This window comes from Barbus barbus (assembly GCF_936440315.1).
Source record: "Barbus barbus genome assembly, chromosome: 36".
In the NCBI taxonomy this organism is placed as follows: Eukaryota; Metazoa; Chordata; class Actinopteri; order Cypriniformes; family Cyprinidae; genus Barbus; species Barbus barbus.
This window is the reverse complement of record NC_136714.1, coordinates 5,553,954-5,577,787: the sequence shown is the minus strand read 5'-3', so window position 1 is coordinate 5,577,787 and position 23,834 is coordinate 5,553,954. Positions and strand designations below refer to the sequence as shown.

At 38.2% G+C, this 23,834-nt stretch overlaps 1 protein-coding gene across 3 annotated transcripts in view; it reads right to left on the bottom strand.

Annotated features, from left to right (window-relative positions):
• Positions 1-23,053, bottom strand: part of LOC306856242 (angiomotin-like) — a 31,944-nt gene extending 8,891 nt beyond the window's left edge. Inside the window, exons 1-7 of one of the 3 annotated variants that reach the window (XM_079395393.1) lie at positions 22,833-23,053; positions 7,925-8,068; positions 5,322-6,321; positions 4,238-4,745; positions 3,657-3,801; positions 1,352-1,444; positions 1,053-1,198 (exon numbers count right to left, since the gene is read on the bottom strand). In XM_079395393.1, coding sequence (XP_079251519.1) covers positions 1,053-1,198; positions 1,352-1,444; positions 3,657-3,801; positions 4,238-4,745; positions 5,322-6,259 — 1,830 coding nt within the window. In that variant the 5' untranslated portion in view covers positions 6,260-6,321; positions 7,925-8,068; positions 22,833-23,053. Of the gene's footprint in view, positions 1-1,052; positions 1,199-1,351; positions 1,445-3,656; positions 3,802-4,237; positions 4,746-5,321; positions 6,322-7,123; positions 7,185-7,924; positions 8,069-22,832 lie in introns of those variants that run through there. The other 2 variants (XM_079395392.1, XM_079395394.1) reach the window with 2 other exon arrangements.
• Positions 23,054-23,834: the final 781 nt, after the last annotated feature.

Below are 23,834 nucleotides of genomic sequence, written 5' to 3'. Positions count from 1 at the left end.
TGACAGGGCAGAACAAAAGTGGAACGGCTCGGTGCATTTTGGGACACAAGGGTGTGTGCCCCGTTCAGCGATGGCCAAAAGGCCATCTGGGAGAACGCCAAAAGAGCTCAACCACAGACTCCAACTGTTACAAACACTCAAGAACGGAGATCAGAAACGTCAAGTCTACTTCAGTTAGAAGGCTTTTTTCTCGCTTTCTCTCCCTATTGAAGCTTTTTTTTTTGGCCTCAGTAAAGGTTTTGTGGTTTCAGAGAAAGTTGCAGCCAACGGTTCACTTGAGCTTGAAGATCTTAACTGCAGCAATGAGGAGCTGACGGGAAGAACTTCAAAGAACTTAAAGACGGTTGAGCTTAAACATTGTGGTGGAGTACCATAGGGATGTGTTTGAGGGTAAGTGGGTTGTGAGTCAATGAAATGTCCATTTAATGCTGGTTTCGATACAGTACACCCACAACTTTGTTCATCAACAATAAGACACTCGTAAGCAGAAAATATTTACAGATGTTAATTTATTTTCTAAAAGTCAATCTGTTCTGCTATATTGTTCAATGGTCAGAGCATTCTTAAAGCAATTTGTGACGTATCTGGAATAGATCAAGCCCTGTCTAAAATCTGCCCAGTGAACGGCTGCCAAACAGGCAAACTGCCTCACCCCTTCTTCTTGATGGCAGCATGATTCAGCAACTCCCTGGCCAAAACAAAAAAAACAAAAAAACAAAAAACAACAGAGGTCTTTTGAGATTTCCTTAGCTCTGAAAGAGTAACATACAATGTGACCACAAGTGGGAAGGGAACACGTATACATACACATGGTCACAGAAATCATAGAAAATGTCAATTCATTTTCTTGACATGAAGCTAATTAAATGAACACCAGATGATTGAGAACCTGAACTGATTTAAAATGTATGCTTTATTTTTTTTTAATAGTTTTAAAAAAATGTGCATATGAGTGTCATTGTAAATTTAAAAACACTATGGAGTAAATAAAAGCATGTAAAACTAATTCCTAAAATTGTACAAGGGTACCATTGGTTATCAATGAGCTTTACCTCCTCCTCCAGTTTGACCACTTTGGCTTGGGCGTTATTCAAGGCCTGGTCACGGATCTCTATGTGTCTGCGCTGGTCCTCGTTGGTGGAGCGAAGTGAATTCAACTCGATATCCTGCTTCTCCTTCTCTCTTTGAATCTCTTTAACTGATAAATGAGTAAAATGTACATTCTGCATTTTCTTTTCCAATATATTACAAGTAATGGATATTTCAAAACAAATCTACGGTAAATTTAAGTGATCACATTGGCTTCAAGGAAGCTCTAACCAGATTTTTCTAGATTTAGAGGTCCACTCACTTTGAACCAGAAGTTGTGAGATGGTTTTGCGATTGTCCTCGGTGCCTTCACACTCTTTTGCAGCAAGCTGCTTGTTGGCCGTTTCCATTCGCTCTATTGAAAAAAAATAAAAAATACAATCATACTTTCCCCTAATTTTATAGTTCAAAAATATCACAGTGCTTCATAAAGTTTGGTCATGTGTGAGAGATTAAATCCGTGTTAGAAAACAGGACACCAAAACCAGACCATCAGATTTTATATGCGGATGTATTCATGTGAAAGTTTATTTGACCTCTCATTACAAAATGTGGTTTTATAACTACAAAGCCTTTTCGAAATGCTAATACCAAAATAAAAATATAGAATTTTCTCCAAGCATTCAATAAATGCAACAAACAGCTGTAATTGTTTTAACAAAGGCTTTGTGGAATATTCTCCATTCTACCAAAACACCGTAGAATATGAAGCTCATATTCCAGGCCTCTTCTCACAAACGATATACCACTGGGACTGGTTGCTCAGCAAATTGGAAAACAAGAATCTAACAAACATTTTATATGTGCCCAGTTGCCAAAGAGTGGTCTTGACAGAAGTAATGATGTGCTGTTAAAACTTACCCAGATAAAAAGGCCATTCTGTAGTAGGGGTTGCTAGTTTTTTGCAAATGGCAAACCATTCATCAGGGAAGCAGGCCAAACGTTAAAACAATATTTCCCCCAGTGTTAAGTCAACCAGACTGTGAGATGAGCATTCCAGAATCAAATGCCTTTCCCCCACTGCGCCTTAGTGCCTCTCAAAAGAATTAAGATTCTAATCTAAATTTAAAATATAGATGAGAAATAACATTTTTTGTAGAAAATTATGCTACAAGTGGATACCATGGAGTTGCAAAAAAGTAACAGCACACTAGAACTTGTTTTGTTCACAGCACAAACATATTAAGAAAAAGTATACACTGAAGTTTAACAATTAGGACCCTCCAAATGAACAAGAGTAATAATGATGGATGCCTTCGCAAACAACACTAATTATTGATTGTAAGAAATAAACTTTGATACAATCTAAGTTTGAACAATAGCAAAAGTAGTGCATCAAGCTACAGAAAATATGAGAAACATGGGGTGAAAGAAAGAAGGGCAAGAGAGAGAAGAAAAATTTGCTGTAAAACTCTGGGAGCTCCCTGTGGACTTAAAAGTCTGGGCATACTGCCATAAATCAGGGTTTCTCTGTTCTCTGCTGGAATAAAGAACACAGTGAGGCATGATCGTAGAGGTGGCCACACTCAGGCAGAGTGGGCCTGTTAACAGCAGCAGAGGAACGGGAGCGAGAAACTGTTGCTTTGGTTTGGACTCCAAAAGATATTATACAGAGCCATGAGCTATCACACAGAAGAAAACTAAATGAAAATTAAAATTCTTTGAACTTGGATAAGAATAAGGAGCCTCTTTGAATGGAAAGGACAGAATGTTGCAGCCAGGTGGGACCACCGCAACAGTCTCATTTACAGACTCCATAGTGTTTCTCCATTGGATTTTCATACACATAATTTTTCATACACATCCAAAAAGTTCTGTTATAAAACTCAAGATGGCGCAGTCCGATTCTAACTCAATCTGACATAATGACATCATTATTCACATGGCGCAGCTGATTGGTTTCTTTTTTCGTATCAGCAGCCAATGAGTTTACTGCTCGACATTCAAATACTCGGCTAGTGCTTGCTGTAGCAGCTGCAGCGCGTTTCAGAAACCCTCCACCTTCCCCTATCCTACGGGGTGAAATCATGCATGTTACATATAGGGGGTTATTTCATATGTATTATATGTGCAGCAGCAGTATTTCTTACATGCTCACAACAGCAGGTCTGTGGATGTATTGGCAGTAAAAAGTCATAGTACTTGCTCTGCAGCAGCAGCGTAGCAGATCTATTCTGCCAAGACCAAACACATTAACATTTTCATGTACATTACAATGCTAGGTGTCATGACAGAAATAATATTAGGTCTTGAAGCTCTACTCTGCTCTACTGCAACCTGGTATATCTTGACTGTGATCCAATAATCCATTCCACTCTGTCAGCCATAAACAGATCTACTCTTACTGATTTCTCAAGCATATTAATTTAAAAAAAAAAAAATCTATAATAGTTTACAACAAATTGATGCACAATATAATAAGAACACCACAAATATGCTTTGGAGTCATCGCTTATTCATAAGATTGTGATACAGTGGCAAGGTACAATTCATGAACACTACTTTCATAATAATCTATTACTCTTTTAAACCATGTTTTTAATTGAATTACCCTGTTTTGTTCTCACCTCTTAGATCCCTGTTGAAGTCGTGCATCCTGCGCACCTCCATCTCCATCTTATTTCTCATGGTCTTCTCGAGAGCTTCCCTCTTTGTGGATGATTTGGCCAGGTTCTCATAGGCTTCAGACACCATCTGGATCTCAGTCTCCAGCTGCAGAGTTAAGAGAGAGCTTTAACATTGCTGAGGTCTTACAGAAAAAAATATAGTGGATATGTGTTTGGAATTCAAAAGGATATAGTATGGAAAGCTGCCTTGCATGAAATAACTCCAAATCTTCTACACTTTTATACCAAATTGGTGTTAGTTCTCATACCCGAGTTGGTGTTGGGCCATCTGGGAGCCTATCACGGTGTTTCCCAACCATGTTCCTGGAGACATACCAATATTACACACTTTCGAACTCTTGCTAATTAAACACACCTGATTCAACTCATCAGCTCTTTAGTAGAGACTCCAAGCCCAGAAATAGATCGGTCAGAGAGACATTCAAAATGTTTATTGTTGGTGTGCCTCCAGGAACAAGATTGGGAAACACTGGCCTATTGTGAACAGAAGTTTCCACTGACTTGAGAACAACAAAAATTACCTTTTGTAGTTTGGACACCTTCTCTCCACACACTTCCAGCTCTTGCTTAAGCAAGCGGTTTTCTTCAGACAGCATATCCACCATCTGCTGGGCACGGGCTATCATGGCGTAAGGATCTCCCTGCATGGAGTGTGGATGTGGGTAGTGTTGTCCTGGACTCTGTTGCTGCTGCTGGGGGCCCTGTTGGTGGTACTGGTGCTGATGCATGTGGAGGCCCCTGGGAGCTGACCCATAAGGATCATGAGGAAACGCGTAGCTCCGCTGGTGGGGAGGGTGACCTGGACCGTATGGATCCCCCTGGTGGGAACTAGGCCCCTGTGGGCTGCGAGCGCCAGTGGAGAAGGGCTCTCCCTGGTGACCCATAGGTGGAGGAGGGTGGAAAGAGGCCATGATGCTGCTGAGAGTGGAGGACTGAGCACGGGAGAGAGAGCCCCCTGACGTAACAGAAGATGAAGGGCTGTGGTGATGGACAGATCTTTGAGAGTGACTTGAACTCTCCTTATTTGACCTAGTGAGAGCAGAGCAATAAATAATATTCACATTTTGATTGATTAGAAAAGTCTAAACATACAAAAAAAAAAACTTTTAAAGTGAACTTTTGTTGACCTACAAATAAATTAAGCTGCTTTACACTTAAACAACGGCTTCTTGTAAGAGATTAAATCACAGTTGGAAAACAATGGCTTGTCCAACGTAGAAACTATGCAATGCATTCCAACAGTTCATAAAAATATTTTTTCACAGGTCAACATTCCTGGTTCTCTGAAACATAATGAATAAACTGTCATGTTGTGACATGTTTAAGATGATTATTAGAATTTGATATGCATTCTTTTGCTATATGCCACATACTGACTCTGAGGTGAATGAATTCAGGGAAACAGGCAAAACTGGCTTTTCCCAGAACTGGTTTCCTGACAACATGTCCCAGCATCTAAGGGAAGGGCTGTTTTATAAAACTCATAATTTGGAATTTTTTTAACTGAAGAATAAAGGAATGCAATTTGCATTTCAAGGTGTTTCGCTCTAGTTCCTAAAAAATTCCCAAACTTAGCCCACACTGGAGACTTTTAGGTACACTCACCGGAAAGAGCCATATTCAGGTGGTGGCTGGTACCGTACATGAGGAATGTCAGCCCTGGCAGGCTGGCTTGTGCCACGGTGGTCTGGGTAGAAGTGTCCAGATTCCTGGTGCTGAGGCTGATGGTGCTGCTGCTGTTTGGGTGGAGAGGGCATTCCTTTAAAAGGGTAGTCCGGAGGTGGGCCTCTGTGTGGGGGCCCAGTGGGTTTATAGTAGTCTCCAGGAAGTCCAGGTGGAGGCAGCTGGGGAGAAAGTGGTGAACTGGTAACAGGGGCATGGGCCTTGACCCCACTGGTAGCCAGCGAGAGCTGCATTAGTCTTTCGCTGAGCGAACGTACATGGCCTTGTTTAAGATCCTTGAGCCCGTCATCTTGGTGCACTTTGCTTCCATTCACTCTTTGCACCGTGGGCCTGCCCTCTGGGGGTCGTACCTTAGGGTTGCTGACACCAGTCACATAAAATGCAGCACCTACTGATGGGGGTATCTGTGGTTGAGGTTGCTGGGGCTGATGGCCACGGAAATACTGCAACTGCACCTTGGCTTGGTCATAGGTGGGCAAGTCTTCAGGATTCTGCCCTTGTCCGCTCACACAGCTTCCACCACCTGACCCCGTGCCTCCACTGCCACCACCTCCTCCTCCTGCAGTGCGTGTGCTAAGCTTCTCCATGCCACTGTCGGCCTGCAGCTCCTGGCCCTGAGGCTCCTGCCTCGCAATGTGAGGGACCATCGAGTGCTCGTCCCCTGGGCTGCCAGGGCCCGGGTATCCACTTATTGGACCTTGTTGTTGTTGCTGATGCTGTTGTTGTTGCTGCAAGGCAAGATAATTTCGGCCCTCGCCATAGCGCATTTGCTCCTGTAAAAGCCGTTGCAGAACCGTATGGCCACTACCGCTACTGCTGCTAGCCGATGTGTCCTCGGAAACTGAGGCTGCCGCCCTCATTTCCAGCTCCCGTGACCTGCCAACCTCATGGAAGGAGGAGCTTCGGGCACGGTCCACACTCCCTGCACAAAACACCAACGAATGATAAGTGAAAAGTTCAGCCACTAACTTTTATCATAGACTGAACCATAAGTGTATCAAGCTGAAAATAAATGAAAACAGACTGAAGGAGCCTGATGAATCTTCTGCATGTTTTTAGAGAAATGCCTGAAATCTCAGATCCCGACTGTCCCAGACTCTTCACACATTGACATCTGGGCACCACAGTCATCAAGTTTAACAATTTATGACAAGTTCCCAGTTTAAATGGGACAAAGGTAGAATTCTGATGATCTTTAACCACTACTAATTACTATTAAAATTTAAGTTTTAGGAATTAAAGTTTCTGCATTGTAAGGAACAGGAGCCCAGGGTCAAGGTGTTGAAGTCCACCAATGATGCAAAACATGTTACCAGTACCATATATACACCACATCTCTGTACAACTGCTCCATTTCTTTAATATGCATTGCAGTTGAGTCATCTGATTATCCAAAGCTTAGATCTTAGTTCAAAGCTTAAACCCCAATATCCCTACTGTAGGCTTGAGCTGTAGACACTTAGAAATCACACAGAGCAATTTAAAACAACAGTGAGCTGTTAAAGCATACAAAGCCATTAGGTGAAAACCATTCCATAACATTAGTGCCAATGTGGGGTGTAATGTGTAGTACCTCTATATCACTACTGCAAGGTTACTGTGATATACATTCTGTTTCTATAAATGGTGTTAATCTGGAATGGTTGCCACTACTGGCCTTGAACAGAGTTTGTAGTTTAGTGGTTATTATACCGTCTAAAAAGTAATGAAGGGGAACTTATTACGTCTATTGTTTTCTGATATTCCTCGCATTCTCAAGGAGGATGAGGCTTTTTTCCGAAACATCTGTGGTGAATAAATAAATAAACGTAAAATGAGTCAGAAACAGAGCCATCAGTGTACAACTGCTTTCCAACCTGGAAAGCCAGAGAAAGTGGAGACAGAGAGAGTGAAAGAAAAATACAGTTCATAGTGGCCCGCCCCCAACCCCCCATACTTTAACTTCCACTTCCTGACATTCTCCAATCTTTCGCTCACTGAGACCTACTCAGAGCCGATGACAGGGATGGCCACAAACAAAAGCAGGATGAGAATGTGAAATGCCAAGGTAACAAAAAACTCATGGTTAAGTCAAATGAAATGATGGCTGATTTTACAGTAGATGGAGAAATGGCACTTCATATAATCAAAAACTCTCCCTAAAAGATACTGGTCAACAGATTTATTTTACATGTGTTTTTACTGCAACCTTTATCCAGAGTAATTAAAGTTTGTTGGACAAATCTTTGGCTCTACAATTCCTTCAAACTTTACTTGAAAAAAAACGTCATTGCTTTTATTATTCACTTTAAATGTAAAATACATAATCACAGGACTTTTAAAGTGATCAAATTATATACAAAGAGGTTCTACATTTTGGTAGCTGGAATCACAGGGTAGGACAGAGCCGAGCCGAGCTGGGCTAACCTATAACATTTAGTACTTGTTTTTGTCCCATTGATGTCCACCCCACCCATCTAGGCTCTGGTGTTCTCCAATCACTGTGTAATTCATTACTCCACTGTATATTTGACAAGGTCACCTACCTGTGTGGCTGTTGTAGACGCTGTCGTGTGACACTACTGGCTGTTCATGGTGCTGACAATCGCTTGGGTCACTGGACTGAAGAAGCTCCTCAAGTTGCTCCAAAACACACAGCCGGTCCGCAAGGTCCCGAACGCCAAGCCACTCTAGAACAGGAAGGCACTCTGGCGAGTTAGAACAATGGGGGTGGGGTTCAAAGACAACCAGAGGGGCTTTTTTTGGATTGTAGAGAGAAATATATTTCATGTGAAGGATAGGGGACGTGAGGTATGTTTGTTTCCTGATTGAGACAGAATGAAAAAACAAATCCCCTTATTTGTTTACCCCCATTTTCACAGCCAATAGGGACTGCAATGCAGCTGTGTAGCTGGGTGATAGAAAAATACAATGTTCAGCTACTGGACTGAGACTAACAAGAAATTCTGACAAACAGATAAAATTGTTTAAGGGAATGAAGCTGGTTCCTGATCAGCAGGAAAAGATGGCAGTGGTTCAAGATAAACTGTATGTAATGATATGCATAGTTTTAAGGGACTGGCATTAGCTACATAATGCCAAAGAAACTCAATCTAATTATAGAGTGTGAAATTTGATGCTTTAGGGACAGACAAAAGTCTTTAAAAGTATTTAAAATAAGTTTTTCACAAAATGGATATACTGAAAACAGGTCAGCGACATGTTTCACAAACCCCAAAACCAAGAAAATAGATTTTGCACAAATCTAAAACCTCTTTTTAAAGCCATTAAGATTTATTTCTACTGTGACATATTCATTAAAATCAAGCACATTTCCCACCAAATTCTCATTACTGTAACACAGAATGTTTTAAGTTTGAGTTTTTGTTGCTCATTTCTGATTTTTTCTTTATTACATTAAAGTTACTGTAAAAGCTTAGGGCTGTCAAATTTGTGGTAATGTGTGCGATGCATAAATGTTTTAAATATATTGCTTTATTATTTAATTCCCATCCACCATTTTCTTCAAGGAAAATACAATTATTTATTTAGAACATGTCCAGGTCAAAGTGAAATATGACAGGATATATTCTTGACAGGTTTTGTGTGTTTCACTCATTTTTGTCTGTTGACAAAAACCTAGAAACTCCCTCTTTCAGACAACACATTTTTAAAAGAAAACTCACTACAAGAACTCTTGAATCACTCGCATACAAAACTTCACATTGCTATGAAACAGTTTGAATCATGCAATAAACCAGACCCCTCTCTAATACGCCCCAACCTCAGCAAAAACAGAAATAGACTACAGATGCCTCCTCCCCTTACACCCCTGCTGACGCTTGAACTTCAAGTTCCTTGACTGTTTCAGATAAACAGTTTATTCCACGGCCAGAGTGCCCAGAAGTGAATTCGGGGAATCTGACATGCCTAAAAGTCCACAGATAGGTCTCCTAACGAACGTTTCCAAAGTCTCTGAGAGTCTCGCCATGATTGTGTCAGTAACACTATTTGTTTACAGTTTAAGTCCTGACCAAGGTATGAAGCATGTCAAGCATGATTCCCAGAACTACAAAACTGGGAGAATGTTTATCTATCCTCTTAACTTCATGAACACATTCCCTTTAAATTTACTACCTACAATGTCCATGCAGCAAATGCCTCTTTTGTCTAGACTTTGAATAAAAGTTCAAACATTATCATACTAGGTGACTTTGAAGAACTTGGCATCCCTTTTATGGTACAATCAAGACAAGAAAATTAAGCTTTTAAAAAGATGAAATACACATCCAACACAAATACCACTCACAGATTTCCACCAAAGATGTCTTGGATGAGGAAACTCCACTGAACTCTTCAAACCATTGACCATTTGTCTTGAGCCGTACTCCTTTGTTCACACGCTTAACGATACTGCTGCAGTAAGCTCGTACACTGAACCAACTAATGCATTCCATCAGGTGTGGCTGTAAGGATAGGTGAGCTGGATCACTGCCAGTTATCTACACGCCTTCAAACCTGCCTGCTGCTGTTAACACTCCAACTTCATCAAAATTAGTAGGAGCTAATTATCAGAGACTGGGTGTGCGATGCATATCTGAAATCTGACTAATATAACAGTTGAAAAAAAGTAATTGTGGTTTATACAAATTATTTCTCTATGATGCTTGCCCGAAACCTCAAAAGTGTCCTGTTTTACTTAATCCAGATTATTGGGTTTGGGTTTTGGAGTTTACTGGAATGTCAAAATAGTTTATTAACCATTTAAACATTTTCACTTTCACAAGGGGCTTCTCATCTTGTTTTGTGTGCTAAAAAATATTACCCATTACTTTTAAATTTCTGTATGTTACAATAATCCAAATATGAATTATTAGTTGAGATGATGACCAAACCTTCCTTGGGGTAGATGCTAGATGCAAATGAAAACAAAACATGGGATGAATGTACCTGGGACATTGGAAACAAAAACTGCCGGAGTTAGTAACTATATAACATCTACATTTTATTACATTTCTGCATTTGACCTTTTTTCATAGCGGGGGTGGGTGGGTCATCAAATTAGGGCGCATTTGTCCAACTGGACTAGTCTGTTGTTGGAGGACTAGTTGATTAGTTGACCATCGTGAGCCATCAATAACACTAACTTGTTGTCAACAGACAAATCCAGGTCAAATTGAGCAAAGGATCCACCTGCTAAGAAAAGTTGAGTAATGTAGAAACAGGTGGCAAACCACAAGTCCTCTGATAAGAAACTAAAACACCTGGCTTGCCCTAACACAGAGAGCAATTATTCCTTCCTCATATTTCTAACCGCTGCCATCCGCGTCTCTTTCAAGAGCAACTAAACTGAGCCAAGATCAACATGGGTACTGGGCAACAGCCTGCTGTCAAGCAATCTGAAAGAGTGCAATTTGTTAAAAAAAAAGTCTTCATGCTCTTGAATTTTTTGAAAGAAATGGCAGTGTTCAATACACATGTAAGCCGTATAAAATTATCTCCACTGGTGTGCAATAATCTGCCGATGAAGTTGAGCAAACACTCATTTCTTAGAATCTCACTTCCTTGACAAAAAATTACTTGGTTATATACTGAGAAAAATCCTCAAAGCAGTTTCAAAATGTCTGATTTTAAATTGCAGTGATAGCTGTACTGAGAAAGATCAGATCTTTCAAAATAGATGTATTCCACTAACTGTAACCTGGTTTCTGATTGTCCGGAACATTCTGAATGGACGCTGACATTGTCTAAATATTTAGTTTCATGCACAAGTTTCCCAGGGCCCCCATGCAGACAGTGTTTACTCGGGTAATACATCAGGAATGTGGCTCAGGGTAGGTTTGAGTACGGGCCCGATGCTGGCAGTCTATCAAACAGCCTCTGACAGTACGGTCCATTCCTGCCCTCATTATGCTGACACACTCCAGGTTCTCAGTACAGCGCTGACAGATGTTCAGGTTAACATCTGATCCAGGACTGATGTTAATGCTTAACTTGTTAAAGTTAAGTTTTGGAATTGGAAACAAAAACTGTTTCTTAACTATTACTTTAGGACATGCTTGCTAAACTTCAAAACTATTTCCAAAAATACCCTGAAGTTTGGTTTACATGGTGACTAATACCATCACATCTAGTCTTTCAACACACGTCTCCTTCCTTTTACACTTAAAGTCTTTTTAGTCATATGACCAGAAGCTGACAATAGAATTAATCACCAAATGGATTTGATTTTAACAGATTTGAACCTATGGAAGTCTAAAGAGAACAATATGTATTGGTGTTGTTAGCTAATTAGTGAAAAAGTGTCCATAAAAAATAAAAATCTAGTTTAAAACACAAGTTCTTAGAAACATAATGTTTGTGTTTAAAATTAAATTACATAAAAATGTTATATTGTGTGACCATCAAGCAAAAAGTAATAACATTTCCCTTACACCTTGAAAACATGTCAGCCTACACAGCTTACTCATGTTTTTTAAAATTCTAGTAAAAAGGTTTTAAAGTTTTTTTAAACAAATATCATGAATATTTCATAAATATAAATAAACTTTTTCTTGTCGTAAAAGTGTTAAAATATCTGATATTTTAAAATATTTATTGACCTTGACACACATCCATGAGGGTTTACAGGGGTCCATTTTTATGATATAATTTCCTTTTTATGTTTTGTTTTAGTTTTTTGAATGTTGGTTGCAACACTTGACTGATTTGGCAACAAAACGTTTTTCAAATGTTAATAAAGCAGTAAGGTGTGTTTTTTTTAAATATTTTTCTAACAATTATTAATAGAACATTTTACCATACTGCTTGCTTATTGATCTTTTCTTAAAAAAAAAAAAAATAATTTTTTTTAAAGTAAATTTTAAAGAGACTTTTTTTTTTCTTCATCATAATATCAGAAGGACAACTGTATCACCCTGATATTTGTTAACTTGTGCAGACCCAAAGAAATTTGGAAATATAAAATATGCTCATCCAAGTCACTGTATGAACTCCATTTAAAAAAAAACAATTAAATATAATGACAGATGTGGACACAAAAATTAGGGTTGTGTCATTGAACCATATGCATATTACTATAGGCAAGAAGTTTACCCTTTGGTACCACTTTTCAGAGAGCTGTGACAGAAGAAAGCAAGATTTTCCATTGCATTTTCTTGTCTTACTTCCCGACCTCTGATGAATATTGCTGCTGGCAACAACGGTAAACCGTCTAATGCTGACGAGTGGAAGGGCAGCATTCCACAAGGGGTAGAGTTTCACCAGGACAACCTCCTGACATCAAAACTTAAAAGAGGGAAATATTAGAAAGGTGACCTTAGAAAATGTCAGTTAAGGAAGAGCGAGCAGCCCTCTGATAGTTAAAAAAATGCCACCCCCAACTTTTACAAGCACTGTTTACATAACAGGGGAGCATTAGTGGAACATATCCAGGGGTTTAATGAACTCCAGAGAGCTCGTCCACGTTAAGAGTTCTTTTATGCTTTATGTAGGACATGATAACACTGACAATACTGTTATGGGTGAAGGAGGAGCTAAAACTGAATAAAGTTGTAAGTGTTTGTGTGTTTGAAGAGATACTAAAGAGAACAAGATGATGATGATGATGAGGCCACAAGAATGGTATAAAGAAGTTTGAGGAATTAAGATGACAGTGAAAGATCACTGAGAATCTAAGAAAGAAATGTGTCTTTTTAATGAACGGTTAACAAACTAGGTTTGCTAGTTGGTGGGCTGCCTGAACGAATAGTCAAATAATTGACAATAAAGTATTAAATGTGCTTGAACGCAGTTGTCTTTCCAGGGTTTTTTAAATTTTTTGAAGGGTTTTGATTTAAGCAGTTAAGACCCACAAATCTGCGACATGCTAATGCTAGTCAGTTGCAGGTGCTATTTAGTGGGAGGGACAATCTCATTCTAGAGATCTAATGTAATTGGATAAAAATAATCTAATTGCATCTAATTGGATAAAAAATTATCTGAAAAAGTAATTTTGTCAAAGTTTAGGATTCCACTAGCATATATGTGTCAAAACTAAAAGGCATGGACTAAAACCTTTCATTTTGATTTCATGGGGTTTTTAAGGAACAAAAAGAGATGCACCCCAAACCATAAACTATTCTCGCACACAAATTTGATTAATCTTTCAGCATGCATCCAACGAGTGGATGAGATGGTGACAAAGGAATAGTCCGAGAACAAAGACACATGCAGACAGAGAGATAAGGCAGAAGGGGGAATTGAGAAACACATGGCAGGAACGGAGCAGGAAACGCAACATTCCATTCTGGAAAGGTCTGGCGCTGCAACCGTGGAGAAAGCGTAAAGCTCAGCCTCCCCCTGTGTCCATTACTCCCAGCTCAGAGAGATTCTCACACTGCAGCACTGGAAAATAAATAGGCCAAGAAACTCTGACACATCTGCTCCTTCTATCTACCTCGGTTTCCATGTTCTTCGCAATATGTCTTCGCCGCATTAATTCACCTCCTCCCTCAATTGTGCTGCTTTCTTGGAATTCAACCGTGATTCATTTCAAGGGATTACATATTTTAAACCTGTGAGGGGCCTGACAGGAAGTCAGCGCTGAGAGAAACCAGAGGACAGCACTTGGGGCTACACTTCAGCACACAGTGGACTGTTTTAGGTCAGAATACACAAAATACCATGCTTTATTGGATACAGTTGTACAGCAATACCATGTTAAATTGGTGACTTCGATTTAGTGATGTCAAACAATTAATCGCGATTAATCGCATCCAAAATAAAAGTTTTTCTTTGCATAATATATGTAAATGTGCTGTGTATATTTATTATGTATATAAAAATACACATACATGCATGTATATATTTCAGAAAAATATGTTATGTTTATATATTAACCCTTGTGCAACCTTATGGACATTTTTGTCCATTTTAGTTTTTTTTGTTTTTAAATCATTTTAATGCTAACTGCATAAATTTTGGCTCAGGTGTGTATTTTTATTGGAATTTTTATATTCCACCCTCATTTCCGTTAATAAATTTATTTTGCACTAGCTACAAAAAATACTTCCTCTCAGCACCTTTTGGACAAAAATGTCTCCATTAAAACCCATTAAAAATAGCAGTTTTAATCGCAGTGCCGTTTAACTGTAAAAATGATGCAATTTTTGTGAATAGGCTTTCATTCTGCTGGCAAGGCTTCAAAATTATTTTTTTTACTATTTTTTTAATCAGATGATGCCACTTTTTCAGGTTTGGCCTATAAAACAAATACTCACTTTATTCCTGTTTTCTCCTTCTGCATATCATAGAGCCAATTGGATACATAATGCAGCTATAATTGTGTGGGTGTGTTGGTATGGATGTCAGAATGTGGTTTGTATGCGTCATAAAAAAAAATAGTGTGTGTGTTCTTGTAATATTTGAGAGAGAAAAACTACTGCAAATCACAAATCCAACCACCATGTGCACCTGAGTTTTGCTGGCATCTAATGGGGACAATTTGGTACTGTGCATAAACAAAATATTACTTAAGGCTCATTTTTTGAGATATCAAACTCAAATTTGGAACACAACTTGTTTAGATTTATGGCTTTGATTTTCTAGCAGGTTTAGAGTTCAACATGTTTCATAAAATATACATTTTATATAAAATATTGTTCATAATGTTTTATAAACTTAAACCTGTATAACTTTTTTTTGGTTTCAAATCTGCCATGGGTCTTCTTTAAAATGAGACCAAAACTTAAGTCTGTGCTCCCAAGCTTCAAATTTTTATGACCGTTTTTTGACATGGACATTTTTGTCCACTATGGACCTGAGTGTAACTTTTTTTTATTGATGCAAAGGGGTAAAAAAAATATATATATATATATATATATATATACACACACACACATCTCTGTATTATTTGGCTGATTTGCGATATATGATATATATATATATATATATATATATATATATGTATTTTCATTTTTGTATTAAAACAAAAATCCGTATTTAATATATATATTTCACATATTGCCCAATGTTGTCCAACAAAACAATAGCTACATATTAAAGGCTATGAAAACAAATAAAGTTAATGTAATCATGGAAGCCTTTCTATTATGTGCAATAAAATTGTTAAAATCACATTTTTCACAAAATTCTGACATTGTAACATTGCAATCTAAAAACAAAAATAAGGCTTTTAAAGCAGAAGTTAAATTCACTAAACTAAAAATGAAAATAAATAAGAACACTTTACAGTCAGTGCCATCATAAACATACACTTACTTGTAGGTTTAAAATTCTACGTCACATTTATTGTCCAACTACAAATATTTCAGCGAAATTTATATTTTAGTCGGAATTTCATTGTCTGTTTGGCGCGCATATGTGCACGGCAGTGCTCGTTCACTGAAGTTTAGCGGAAAATCGCAAAGCAAAAGACTCGTGCACTTCTGACAGCAAAATGGAAATATTTCCATGACTTTCTAACATTTACAGATGGAGGATATACCTGTGAAAATGTAAGTTATGCATAAAGGGCCACAGCACATCTCAAACACATTAAACAGCGCGAGTAGCCTATCTCTCGGTCAACAGCACACGCAGCCTTTCTGTCCGAGCATCTGACAGGGCGAGCCGCTTAAACTATGCAAAACTATAAACTAGATCTTACCAGTTTTTAAAGGCCTTAATATAAAGCTTGTCATGTGTTTATAACAAATGTGATTAAATATTTCTCCGCAGCAGCTCAGTCTGTGTCCTCCACTACATTTTTCAGATGCGCTCGTATTAAACTACTGTATATCGATAAACGGTATTGCTTCATACCGTATCGCTTATAAAGAATACATCAATATATCGTACAAACTCAATATACCGCCCAGCCCTAATACAGATATGTAAATACATGTAATTATTTTCAAAATATATGCATATAACACACATATTATGCAACCAAAACTTTTAATTTGGATGCAATTACTCCCGATTAATCGTTTGACAGCACTACAACCATTATACCATGGTACTCTATGAAGTATAACTGAATACCATGTGAAACCATACATTTATGCAATACATTTCCATAGGTGAATCTATGCATCTAACAAAAATGTCCAGGCAAAAAAGACAAGAAAATTAATCATTAAATCATTTTACATAAAGAAAATTAAGCCTATTTTAGGACCATAATTGTACATATTATTTATTATCATTAAGCATATTTATTCAACAAATACCACCATGATGAATCGAAAATCGATTCCAATTCCAGAATCGGATAATTAAGGTCAGGAATCCAATACCTGTTATCAAATAAAAATTTCGATTCCGCCTATCAATTCCTATGCGCTTTTTTTTTCTTCATCTGTGAGGACCCGACCTAGCGATCTGCCAGGACCTTGCTCGCTAATCTAAGCACGCCAAAGTTTGGCAACATTTGCGATCAGAAGCCAAAACAAGCCAAGTATAATATCTGTGATAGCTAAACATGTTGCAAGAGAGGTGTCACCACCAACATGACAAAGCACTTTAATACAGCAATAAGACCCAAGAAGCCGTGGTTTACAGTAAATTTATAACAGCTAAGGGGCGTTGTTAGGGACGACGTGAAGCGGATCACAATGTTGTATTCACTCTTGGTTCGTCTGTACAGCGTACTGTCATCTGTCATGACTCATGAATTAATCAGCTTCACAGTCTTTTCAACCACACAGTATCATTATTTCTGTCTTACAAACATTCAAAATCACAGAAGTGCTGGGATAAAAGTTTATAGTTCACATCTTATTAAATCACCTTTTGAAAGTAATTTGACACTTCAAATGAAGATTTATCGATTACATTGTTACGCAAGAAGGTGGTGAAAAGGGGCTGTTAAAATGTAGGCTATTTGTCTTTGAAATCACACAAGAGATTCATTCAAGAACACTGATTCATCCAATAATGAAAAAAGTATCTTGAATGAGTCATTGAATCATTCATTCATACATTTCATGTGATTTTGTTTAGTTGTCAAATGTTTCTTCTTCAGAATCATGAGAGAACCACAACTTCCATTGGGGAAAAAAAATAAATTATCCAGAATCATGCAGTTCTATTTTGCACACAAACAGCTCTTAAAGAGTCATGAAAATAATGCCACTATGCCTTTAAATGAGTTGCTACCCAGTTATATTGCTGGTATGTTTAGTGAGATTTACCCATATATCAAATTAGTATTAGCACAGCGTTATTCTCCAATCACTGTAACATGGTTCCACCACAGCATATTGTGTAAAAGTAAAAGCAATTATACTCCACATTAACTTTCAAACAAAGGTATATTATTGAGGTTTCATTAATCAGAGATACGCCTTTAATAACAACTGAGCTTGAGGAAATACTGTTATCCTAAAGGTCACTTTTAAAAAAAATCTTTATTCAACTATAAAAGTAAAAGAAAGAGCTGCAAAGGGGCCCTGCAAACCTGTGTGCCATTATGGCAGAAAAAAACGCAACATGAGTCACAGAATAACTCCCTCTATTTCTTCTCTTCCTCCATACTCCAAATGCAACAAGGTCTCTATAATGTGGTTTTTCCCCCCACAAGTCCCTGATACAGGCCCAAGTATTTGGAAACACAGCGCTGCTCCCCTCGACTCCAGCTCAACCCCCACCCACTCTTCCATCCAAAGCCTTAATGAAAAGCATGTGCTAGAGATGCTTCATCTTTGCCACTGAAGCTCTGCACCAGTTTCATTCCCTCAGTAGGGGGGAAAAAAGACATATTGAGCACCCCCCCATTCCCATTTTGTGACAGGGAAAAAAAAAAAAAAAAAAAAAATCACATCTATAAAATCTGAACAATTAACAGAGTTTCGGTCATGTACGACAGATGTGGGAGATGCAAGCAGCAAGATATCGGTCAAACATATTGAGTGTCTACACAATTCTAATGTTTGTAGTGTCTTTGTTAATGAACAGGAAGGTAACAGTAGCACATTCAATTAGATTTTTATATTTTAAATTGGTAAATCACATTTATTATTTTTTTATTTTATTTAAAATGTATATAATAGGGGTGTAAATCAGATGGTTTGTCACAATATGATATCCATTCTCACACCCAGCGATATGATATTTACTGATACCTTAAAAAAAAAAAAAAAAATTATATGATAAAATTAGATTCAGGAGTATATCGATCGATATATCAATATTACGATATTATATAGGCTACCTATCCTTTACACAAGCAGTTACTTTACATTATTTACTCACAAATGCATTCGAAACATAACAAAAATATTTCTTAAATTTGCACATCTTGTACCCCAACTAGGACATTCACAACAAAATATCCTTTTTTAAATAATAAAGAAAAATAAATGCCACACATGATATCAGTAATCTTATGACATGACAAGAGTCAAGAAAGTCGTTCATGCTGTGCTAAAATGTGCAATTATATATATATATATACACACACGCGCACACACACACACACACACACACACACACAACAGGGCTGTGTATTGGCAAGAATCTGGCGATACCATACAGGGGTTGTGATCCGATATATTGCGTTACATTGCGATACTGTAAGCAAGGCGATAAATTGGGATATTTCTTATTTTAGGAATAGGATATATTTTTTAGGAAAGCTGTCATAAAGAGCACACCACCATATGCAAACCTTAGCAATAAATAAATAAAAATGGTTTAACCAGAACACACTGGGATCTGCATTTGCAATAATCAGTCTGTGTAACATTCAACGTTATTGACCCTACCACCCGCCGCGCCCCGAGCGAAGGCTCTTCACATGGGACGCGCCAAGTGGCGGAACCGAGGTGCATCCATATTTTCTTACACCCCTAATACACAAGAAGAAATTACAAAAATAAAGCTATTAAAACTTAATTTGTTTTTTTGGCTGCTAGTACTCATCACAGTCTGGGTCTCAATCAGACATGCAGGGCTAAGTGCTAAGAATCTTTTCTAAATTACAAGCAACTGCAGAACAAATACAAAGACAAATGAAGTCAACCGTGCTTTTCAGTTTTTTTAACAGGTCTAAAAGAGGTTTTCGGGTACAGAAATTAATAAAGTAACAAAATGTAAAATAGTCTTCACTGTATGAATTAAATATGGATTAATCCTTACTAAAGTTGCAAACGTTATTCAGTCAAAAGTAGTGAGATATGGTTTTCTTTGACAGCATTAGGTTTATGATTAGTCTGCTTTCACTTTTTAAGACAAAATGCACGGATCCAATAATCTGATACATGCGTTTTCTTCCTCAGTTGTTTACATAAAGATATAACCGATTATGTTTATAGGATATTCGCCAAGACGCACATTTTGCTGTAATTTTGTCAGAATTTGTTCGTCCAAGTACAAAAATATAGCAAAAGAGAACCTTAGACACTTGATCGATGAATCATTACACACAGTGGGGAAAAAATGTATTTGATCCCCTGCTGATTTTGTACGTTTGCCCACTGACAAAGAAATGATCAGTCTATAATTTTAATGGTAGGTTTAACAGTGAGAGACAGGATAACAAAAATATCCAAAAAAACGCATTTCAAAAAAGTTATAAATTGATTTGCATCTTAATGAGTCAAATAAGTTTTTGACCCCTTTGCAAAACATGACTTAGTACTTGGTGGCAAAACACTTGTTGGCAATCACAGAGGTCAGACGTTTCTTGTAGTTGGCCACCAGGTTTGCACACATCTCAGGAGGGATTTTGTCTCACTCCTCTTTTCAGATCCTCTCCATGTCATTAAGGTTTCGAGGCTGACGTTTGGCAACTCGAACCTTCAGCTCCCTCCACAGATTTTCTATGGGATTAAGGTCTGGAGACTGGCTAGGCCACTCCAGGACCTTAATGTGCTTCTTCTTGAGCCACTCCTTTGTTGCCTTGGCCATGTGTTTTGGGTCATTGTCATGCTGCAATACCCATCCACGACCCATTTTCAATGCCCTGGCCCTGACGGTACATGGCCCCGGTGCAGTTGTCCTGTCCCCTTAGCAGAAAAACACCCCCAAAGCATAAAGTTTTCACCTCCATGTTAAGAGAGTGCTCCTAATCTCAGCTCCTTACCTGTATAAAAGACACCTGGGAGCCAGAAATCTTGCTGACTGACAGGGGATCAAATACTTATTTGACTCATTAAAATGCAAACCAATTTATAACTTTTCTGAAATGCGTTTTTCTGGATTTTTTTGTTGTTATTCTGTCTCTCACTGTTCAAATAAACCTACCATTAAAATTATAGACTGATCATTTCTTTGTCAGTGGGCAAGCGTACAAAATCAGCAGCGGATCAAATATTTTTTTCCCCCACTATACACCCATGTAATGTAATATTTATACAAAGAAAGCAACCACTCATGAATCGGTTTATTCAGTCAACCAGATGGCAAAAACGCTACATTTCGGTTTGACAGAGGTTGAAACAGAAAGCATTATATACCTCATTTGACCATCTGGAGTCGAATCACTGTCTGACTTGTGGTGGCTTCCCCCGGTTTCTGACATTTTACATGACACATCCGGCTTAAGCAATTAACAAATATGAGTGAATGGCGAGACAAATGTACCTCACCCATGTAACTGTCTGAAATTTAGTGACACATTCCACCACAGGGGTGTCTGACTTTACTGCCCTGAGGTAAGCAGGTATACACCATGCTGGGGCATTGGGTTACACAGGACACTGTCATTGGTAAAACTAAGTTAGCACTAGTAGAGACGCAACTTTTTTTGTGGGGGGGGGGGGTCATTTTGATTATAAATAATAGACATTTTACAAAATATTACAATTATATCGTGCAGTTTTAAAAGTGTTGCTTATGAATATTAATTACATTACGTCCACCAACCAGAGGACCTTGATCATCGGATTAACATTTACTGATAATACCGCATGGAAGAAGCTTTTGTTTGGCCTTGTAATAGCTGTTTTACACATTCAGTTATTTCAAGCGAAATTAGTATATTAAAGGTTCAGTACAGACCCAAATAACCAACAACGGAATTTGTTGTCAACTTTTCATTATCAGTTTCATCAACATTCCTTAGTTAGCATGTCCTTTTACCCATGTCTTTTAAAGGGTGTTTTTGTATTATATGGACAAAGCAGATTCCCTCGAGGGGGACGGGGGATGCGGTGTTCTCAATTGGACACAACATAATTGTAAAACTTAAGGACTGCGGGCTTTTTGGGGTTCCAAAAAGCTCAGTGGAAAAGGCAATTGGGTGATTTGGAGGCTGAGTCAGCAAGCAGAACTTTGGCCTCTATGAGAAGAAAAAAAGAGGAGGGAGGCAGGGGGCAAAGGAAGTGAGGGATGGAAAGAGATGGAGAGAGGAGGGAAAAGCAAAAGAGAGCTGACATTCCTAAACTGTTAGTCAACGCAGCTAGGCACTTTTCTGGCAATAGTTCACTACCTTTACAACAAAAAGCAATGGCTTTCCATGGCACTGTTCGGATAACAGGAAGAGAGAGGAGACCATCTGAATGCTGAGCGTCCAGCTAATAAAGCTGTGGGTTCGTTCTGGAAGTGCGACGGACATTTCTTGGAATGTCATCCATGGCTACCCCAGTAACCCTTTTGGAAATCTGAGTAAACAAGACCTCCCTACATTCAGAGGGAGCACTTAAATGCAAAGCACTCAATGAAAGCATTATGAGGCAGGGCCTGTACAACTGCTAGCAATGGTTAAGTAGTAAAGGGCAATTAGTTTCACCTAATAAAGTCTGAGCTTTCCTCATAACTTGGCCTCTTGCTTTGATTTCCAATAACACATGACTGCATTCCTGCCCTATGTAGTGTGCATATCTGTGTCCTGCTCCCCCTCGGCCCTGGCCGGCATTCCTCAGAGGAGTGGGGTGACATCCGTCAGCAGGGACTCTAATGATCCCGTGCAGCCTAATTCATTACTTAACATAAATTAAAATAGAAAACTATGAACAATAGAAAAGCAAATGGGGTTGACAGCTATAATGAATCTTCAAGAAAATGTGCCTTGTTTTCAACAATCAGTTAGCATATAGGCCTACCCTACATGTTGTTTCTGCAGGACAAATATACGTTTTAGTAGCTTACATTCATATATTATTAACAGTACACACAGCGTTCATGTATGTCTTAAGGGCATATGGAACAGGTTGACTTGTAGCAAATATGTCAGCATTGCGCATGTCATCATAGCGTCCTATCAACAAAGTAACAGCCATGCAGATTTCTCAAGAGCTTTCTCATTCACTGCAAGAGGATGCAATCCATGCGCAGTCTGCATTTCAAAAACTAACTAATATACTTAATGAAATGTTAGGTTTTCAAAGCACGACATTAAATACTTAAGAGTAAGCCTCATATTTACAATCGCATAAATAAGTTTTGGTGAAGCTTCTGCAGGCTAAACAAACCGCGTTCGCTTCAATAACAATCCTTGTTTACGTTAACTATCTGTTAAAAGTTATTTACCTTCATAAGTTTTCGCCAAGTCCCGCTTTATTTCCGAGGGGATTTTCCGATAATATTTACACTTTTCTTCACACAAAATGTGTTCCCTCTTCCCCGTGTCATTTTTGGAGCTGGTGAAATGTGTTTTCCAGTAGAAATGTGCTGTGAGGGGAAGGACTAGGACTGCCCTCCTGTGTGTGAAATTACTCAAGAGTTGCGAGGAGAAAAAACTGCTCCCCTTTGCAGAGAACTATAAGAGAATCAAAAGGACTTTTTAAAGCCAGGAGAGCCCTCCTTCGGAGAGTTTGCCGATTGTTCCTGTTCTTCTGTTGGCTTTAAGGAACGTCGCTCAAGCAAGAAAATGACAAAAAGCTTTTGTGTGTCTTTAAGATCAGGAGCCTGTCAAAGAGTCTTGTGTGTAGCACAACCCACAGCAGTGACTTCAGAGGAACGGGATTCAAAGATTTACAATTCTTGCTTTACTCCACAATAAATAATTGTCTATAATATATCTCTTAAGCATTAATGTTAAAATAAAATAATGACTTTACCTTGACTTACATTAAACAAGCTTATAAGTAGACCAGGAGTTGACAACTTTACAGATTTAATGCATTTAAAATGTTTGTTGAAGTCATATAAGTTGCCAAATATATATTTAAAAGACAGTGCATATTTAATTTTACTGTAAAAAGTTTTTTTTACAAAAAAAGTAGCCTATATATTACCCAATCATTTATATTCCTGCAGCTGCTGGACAGTGAGATTTTGATGAATGAATTTTGGCTTTTCATTGTATTATCTTTATCATCAATACATTTTTATAGTAACAAATTGATTTGACTAGCTCAAATAGGTTGGTATAGCCTATTAATCTTACATTATTTAATGGCATACAGTTAGGAGCTGTAAAATATAAAGACAAAATCTCTTAGTTTTGACAACCACAAGGAAAAAAAACTGTTTAGTGTATTATTGTTAATATTTCTTTGTAACAGAACAGCTGCAGAACAATATCCATTG